We start from the raw sequence: 6,486 nt of genomic DNA, 5'->3' as shown, positions 1-6,486 counted from the left end.
CTTGAAGAAAAGGAAAAGGAGGACATTTCCAGGGGGTGCATTACAGACAGAGACTGGAGAATGAACATCCCCTCTGCCCACATTCTGCAGCCACCTAGAGGCAAGGAGGTGGGAAGTGGGCTTCTCCTAGGGGCCAGCAAAGAAGTGAGAAGGTCCGATGAACACAGCATCATCTGCCACGCCAGGGAAGGCGGACCCTTGGACTCTGGGACCCACAGACAGTGGATTGCAACCAGGCTTCTGGCATGAGCCCTGGCTGCTGGGTCCTGTGGTTACCCACTGTCAGGGTGAAGCTGATGTCCGCCAGGGAAAGAGAAGCTGGAGGAAGAGCACAGTGCGCCTGCAGGCAGAGGGGTAAAGACTGGAAACAGAAAAGCAGCCTGGTGTGTGGTTGCCTGTGAGGCCCGAGCCCTGGGGGAAACACCAGCCACCACCTGTCCCTGTGGGCAGGAAGATGCTGCTTGAGTCGTGGGGACCTTCGGCCCCAGAGGATACCTGGGCAGGCTGTGCCCTCGGGCACAGCACAACAGTGGAGGCCGAGACAGAGTATGGGTGCCAACCTCGGGGGCCTTCTGAGGGGACAGGCAGGCGTGCAAATGCTGGAACTCACAAGCAGGAACTGATACAAGAGGCCCAGTGTGCGGGAGTACGCGCAGCTGTATTCACAGCTGGGCCTCACTTGTATTCACAGGCTGCAGACGCGGCATCCCACATGCAGCAGAAGGGCTCTGAGACGGCAAGGACTCTGCCATTCGCCCTAGACCAGCCTCTCGGATTCTCCCCAGCCCTATAATGCAGCAGGGCCAGGGCGCCGGCCCGAGGACGAGGGCTGCAGCATGGGGGCCAGCAAGCTCACCATGAATCCCCAGCTCTGGGAAGTCTGCCCTGCTCTGCATTTGTGCGGGGAAAAAAGCCAGTTTGGAGCCCCAGCCTACTTGCCTGGGAGCCCGACCCCCTCCTTTTCTCATGCCAGTCCTAAAGGGCTAATCTTGTCCCTGCTTCCCACAGCTGTTGGGTCCCAGCACCTCCCTTACTCTAGGTATCACCACAAGGCCACTGTCCCCTGGAGGAAGCACCAGGTCCTGGGGATCGGAAATCAGGTGGTGAGGAGATGTCCCCTCCCCAACCTGGGAGGATCAGGGTTTCTGGACAGAGGAGGTCTCCAAGTACACGGAGGGAGGCTGCAGGGCCTCAGGCAGTGGGGAAAGAATTCACAATAAGGACAACAGTGATAATTATCGCTCAGGGTGCTGATGGCTGTCCAGGGGCTGAGCCACTCTGTCTCCAAGGAGCCCCTTCCTTCTCTGCCCACCCTGAATCCCAAGCAGAATAAGCTGCGTCCTCTAGCCCCCACCAGAGCCAGGCTAAGCACCAGCCACTGCCCCCTGCATGAGAAGGTAAGAGATGCATCACATCTCTCTTCTTCCTGATTTTCTGATTTGGGAAGATCTTTCCGTCTTTCTGAGAAACTCAAGAATTTGACAAAAGCTAGAACTCTTTCCTTCGGGGACAGAAAATGTGTAGGTAGCTCCTTGCAATTGTTGAATACAAATTCAATGAATTCTCACAGCCTTTAAAACCCACCTGAGAACTTTTCACAGATCAATGGATATCTTAATTTATTCAATCAATTACTCAATAAGCAGCTGTTAAGTATCTACTAATCACTGATACACGAGTTCCTTTCTATGGAAGGTACCTGCTGTGGTCTATAACTAAATGTCTCCCCAAAGCCTCTCGGGCTCAGAGGCAGGTCTTGTTGAAGGTTTATGGGGTGCTAAGGCTGGCTCGCAGATGGGGGGGGGGGTCTGGGGTAAGAGGCAGTCACTGCGGGGAGACCTGGAGGGTGCACCTCCTTCCCAGCCCCACCTTCACCCTCAGCTTCCTGGCTGCCGTGGCATGAGCAGCCTCCCTCTGCCAGACCCTCTGCCTGCCTTTCTTCCCTGGAGCTGGCCAGCTGCAGACTAAAAACATGAACCAAGCTAAACCTCTCCTCCTTTAAATTGCAGGTGCCAGGTATTGTGTCTCAGCAGTGAGGAGAGTGACTAAGACAGGGCCGCTCCTTCAGGGCTGCCATTCCGGTCACCCAGGAAATCCGTGGCCAGCTGCACCACTCTACCTAGTGTGATTCTTCATGTCAGCTGCGCTTTGCAATTACCTGCAGAGATTGCTCTTTAATTCTACCTCCAAAACCTTGTCTCAAACCAGCTAACTCTGGACCTCTTGTGGGGGCCCCAGACCGCCCTAGGTGATTCTAATAAGTAGCCAGGGCAGAGAGCCACTGTCCCAGGCAATGCTGATGTGGTCTTTGTTAAGTTCCCTAGGTGACTGGGATGCATAAGCCAGGCAGTTCATTTCTTTATTCATTTAATCACCATCTAATAAGTATCTATTATGAGCCAGGCAGTGTGCTGGACACTGGGGGCTGAGCAGAGAATAAGAAATCAAAATCTTTGCCCTCATCAAGTCCATCTTCTGATGGAGGGAACTGACCATAAGTACATATAACACATAAAGATGTCCCAAGGAACATAAATTACGAAGGGGCATAAAAATAGGTAGAAGGTTCTTCCTGGTGAATCAAAGGAGGCTTCTCTGGAAAGGTTTCTTAAACTCAAGCTTAAAGGATGAGGAAGCAGAGGGAAAGCATTCCAGGTAATAGGAATAGCCTGTGCAAAGGCCCTGCGGCAGGTCAGATCTTGGAACATGAAAAATGGTGTGACTGGGTGTGCTCGGAGGATTTCCCTTCCATGTGGGGAAGGAGTAGGGTATGGTACAAGGTGCGGCTGAGAAAACCAAACCAGGGAGGGCCTTGGAAATCTGGCAAGGGATTTGGAGTAAACTCCTATTTGTGGTGTTCTCTCCAGCCTTGCCACTACCTCAGCCAGGAGACAGAGGGTGGCGACACTAGTGCAGCTGGGAAGTTTTTAGGAGGGTGGAGCTCGCCTGCTGGGCCTAGAGCCCCTCTTCCACCCAGCTCCTCCCTCCAGGCAAGGCCTCTGATGTAACTTGGCGCTGTAATAGCAGCATTGTTCTCCTTCCAGCACTTCACAGCCCCATCACCATGGGAACAGAGCCAGCCAATCAGAACACTCAGTCTTAAAATGGCTGCCATATAAACGGAGTCACCTCTCCCCAGAGAGGCCACAGTCACCATTCAGAGGCCCCCCAGGGCCGCCTCCTCCTGGATATGTCAACCCCATTGCCCCCTGTTTGCCCCAAGGCAGAAGAAGGGGGCTCTTCTGCCTGTGGTGCTCAGGGGGCAGAGCCAAGCCCACCGTCACCCAGCTCGGAGATCCAACCCCACAAACAGCCAAGCTATGCCGCTGTCCTTCCGGAGTCCCTGAGAGTGTCTGGCAGCACCCTGACCAACCAGCACAGCAGGCAGAGCCTGGTTCATAGCATGCTCTGCCCCAGATTGAAGGACCAAAGCAACACCAGCCTGGTGAGCAGCGGGTACGCAGGGGATGAGGAGAACAGCAACGTCAGCCTGGTGCACAGCCGTCAAACCACGCGGTTGACCAGAAGGCTCAACACCCAAGTGGGCAGCATTCAGAGCCCACTGTGCAGGCAAACTCGAGGCCAAGACCCTGGCACCAAGCAGACTGGAGGAGAAGAGCAAAACCTGCCTGCCGGGCAGCAGTAGCAGCAGCCTGAGCAGCATCACCTTCCTCAGCCCAGGCAGCAGCTTCCTGACCTACCAGGTGAGCAGCAGCGGGCTGCTCAGCATCTCAGGCAGCCAGGCCTCCAGCCAGACCAGCGGCAGCCAGGGTCTCTGCGTGAGCAGCAGCAGGCAAAGCACACTGAGCAGCAGCACTAATCTCCAAGAGGACAAGCCTGGGGCCAACATGAAAGACACCAGTGAGGCGTCCCAGGGCCAGCAGCCTGCCCAGGCACACGTGCCTTTATAAGACCCCGGCCCTGGGATCCCCTCTAGGTGCCAAAGACATGAGGGCCCTACAGATCCAGACTCCACCCAAGGAGGTTGCCAACACAAGGAGGACAGGCCTTCAAAAACTGTGACTATGTCGAAGCCTTCAAGGGAGGCCCTGTCTATCTGCAGCAGCCATCAGTGGGCAGGTCCCGTGCAGCAGGACAACAGTGCTGAGCGCCGTCCACACTGAGGTCAGTGGTCAAGGGTGAGGCCACTCTATGGAGAACTGCTGCCGGTAAGAAGAGCTGCAGCCAGATCCATCCATGCTGGGCCCACCGGGGAGACGACCACCAGCAGTAGCAACACCCAGTACTGCACACCTTGTGATGGAGCCAGCCACGTCTGCAGTGGGCACCACAGTGGCAGGACCAACGGTGCCAAAGTCATCAGCCCTGCCACCGAAGGTAGAACCACCAGAAGGAAGAACCTTCTGTGGGGAAAACATCCTAAGTGGTGAGTACCATCGACAACCAACACCAATCGTGATGAACCCAGAAGAAATGAGCACCAACCCTGCATGAGTGTCTGTGTCCAGAACCATCTGGAAAGGAGCTCCCTTCGTGGGGAGCCAAGTCCTTGGGGAACTCAGTGCCTCGAAGCTCTGTACCACACACCACTATTCACAGCGAACACAGCTCACAGAGCAGCTCCATAACTCCCACAAGGGCCACCCCTGAGGCCAACAGTGAATCCGTCTGGAGAGCCCTGCGGGTTGTGTCAGGGACCACATCCCTGAGGAATATCACCTATGGAAGCTTCCACTTCCTTTCCAAGCACTGTCCTCCCTAAGAGTGAAGGCTCCTGACACCCCATCCATGTCTCTTTGTGGTTCTCAAAGAGGCACAGGGACAAGAGGAGGAGCAGGAGCCGCCCTTCATCCGCAGGTTGGAACTGCGCTTCCTGTGCCAGACAGTGTCACAACAGTCACACAGTGGTGACAGAGACCAGCCCGGCCGAGGCTGGCGAGGTGGGTGCTCTGGACCTGAGTGAAGTCACCTAAGTGGGTGGTGGGAAGGCTGAAGTCTGGGCCCTGTCCCTGCTCAGGACCAACTGCCCCTCCCTGAGCTGACCTCACAGATGTCAGGGAGCGAGAGGGTCCTCAGGGGAAGAAGCCGAAGACAGTCTTTGAAGACACCCACTGGGTACCAGAAGGAACGCTGAGGGGGCACCAAAGACAATAAAGGTGTCTAGAGAGGCGCACATGTGTCGCTCTGTGCGTGTGGACCTGCTGGGGCTAAGGTGTGGGTGGGTACAAACAGCATAGAGCCATGGAGACAGCTCAGCGTAGCTACCGATGCTGTCACGTCTGAGTGGGCAGAAGAGTGCTGAGTCTCCATTTCCTTTCCTGGATTATGTGATGTGGTTAAGAATGGGTACTAAATAAATACTTCCTTTCCTGGCCTGCCTGTAAAGGGACAGTGGTCTCCATCCTGTTTCACACAGTTGCTCATAGACAGATTAGAATCTTCAGCAGAAGGTCTGGTGGATTTAGGTTGGTGAGTGCCCCTTGGAGAACATTTTCATCCACTTTTCTCCAGTGGCCTGAGTACTCAAGACTCTGGGCAGACAAATCACCTTCCATTGCTAACCCTATCCAAGTATCTTAGTCCAGTGGCATCGCTATAACAAAATACCATAAGCTCATGGCTTACAAACAATAGAAGTTTATTTTCCACAGTTCTGGAAGCTGGAAGTCCAAGATCAAGGCACTTGATGGAAGGGGAAAGGAAGTTTTCTGGGGCTTCTTTAAAAGCCACTGTAGTGATCAGCTTCCCAACAAAAATCTGACAGCCACAAACAAAAGGAGAGGAGTTTATGGCTCACAGTTTCAGGGGCTTCAGTGCATGGCCAGCTGGCTCCAAAGTAGAAACATCAACTGGAAGGACATGGCAAATGCAAGCTGCTCCCCAGAAAGAGGGCAGATGAAGCAAAGGGAGAGGTGCATATCCCAGTGGCACACCCAGCACTTCCAGCTAGAAATGCATCAGTAGATTAGCTGACGAACATAGAGTCCCTGATCCAATCACCTTACAAAAGCCCTGCTCTGAACATGTAAGACTCTTAGGGGGCATTTCAGATCAGAACTATAATAGACACTAAGCCCATTCACAAGGGCTCCGTCCCTGTGACCATGTCACCTACAAAGGCCCCACCTCTCAATACCACCATATCAGAGGGTAAGGTTCAAAGGGGGCCGCAGAGATTCCGTCCCTGGCACCAAGCGATTCTGAGTTTGGCCTGCACAAGACGAGGAATCCCCCTCCCTCTCGGACATTCCCCTTGCATTCCTGCCTCAGAGAACACACAGAGCAAAGTGGGGGGCACAGCCACATTGGGCACATAAGCTCTGGACCCCTTCATGCTGGAGGCCACAGGCTCCAGGGACAGGATGTGGCTCAAGCGACTGCCATGTGGCACCACTATGACTGCCTCCTCCCATGTCCCTGGGCAGCAGCTGGCAATGTGACCACAGTGTCCCAGCGCCTCTCCCCTGTTGCTGCTGAGCCCCTAGCACAACACTTCCTTTGGATTCATTGGGGGATGTTATGGTT

General features: G+C 54.7%; 2 protein-coding genes across 24 annotated transcripts in view; one reads left to right on the top strand and one right to left on the bottom strand.

Moving 5' to 3' along the window:
• Positions 1–6,486, bottom strand: part of Hrct1 (histidine rich carboxyl terminus 1) — a 255,785-nt gene that overhangs the window by 177,154 nt on the left and 72,145 nt on the right. The gene's annotated exons all lie outside the window — the stretch shown is intronic.
• CUNH16orf82 (chromosome unknown C16orf82 homolog) lies at positions 3,105–5,134 on the top strand. The gene has a single exon (XM_087208858.1). It carries the CDS (start codon positions 3,191–3,193, stop codon positions 3,644–3,646), a length of 456 nt encoding a protein of 151 aa, XP_087064984.1. The 5' UTR covers positions 3,105–3,190; the 3' UTR covers positions 3,647–5,134.

Source organism: Heterocephalus glaber, unplaced genomic scaffold (assembly GCF_053883595.1).
Source record: "Heterocephalus glaber isolate CG9 unplaced genomic scaffold, H.glaber_assembly_v1.0 deba00000943, whole genome shotgun sequence".
NCBI classification, from domain to species: Eukaryota; Metazoa; Chordata; class Mammalia; order Rodentia; family Bathyergidae; genus Heterocephalus; species Heterocephalus glaber.
The sequence above is the reverse complement of the archived record's forward strand: the minus strand, read 5'-3'. Positions and strand labels throughout refer to the sequence as shown.

Excerpts from the sequence above, each read along its gene's own strand:
- CUNH16orf82 (XM_087208858.1), top strand. The coding sequence starts at position 3,191 with ATGTCAACCCCATTGCCCCCTGTTTGCCCCAAGGCAGAAGAAGGGGGC.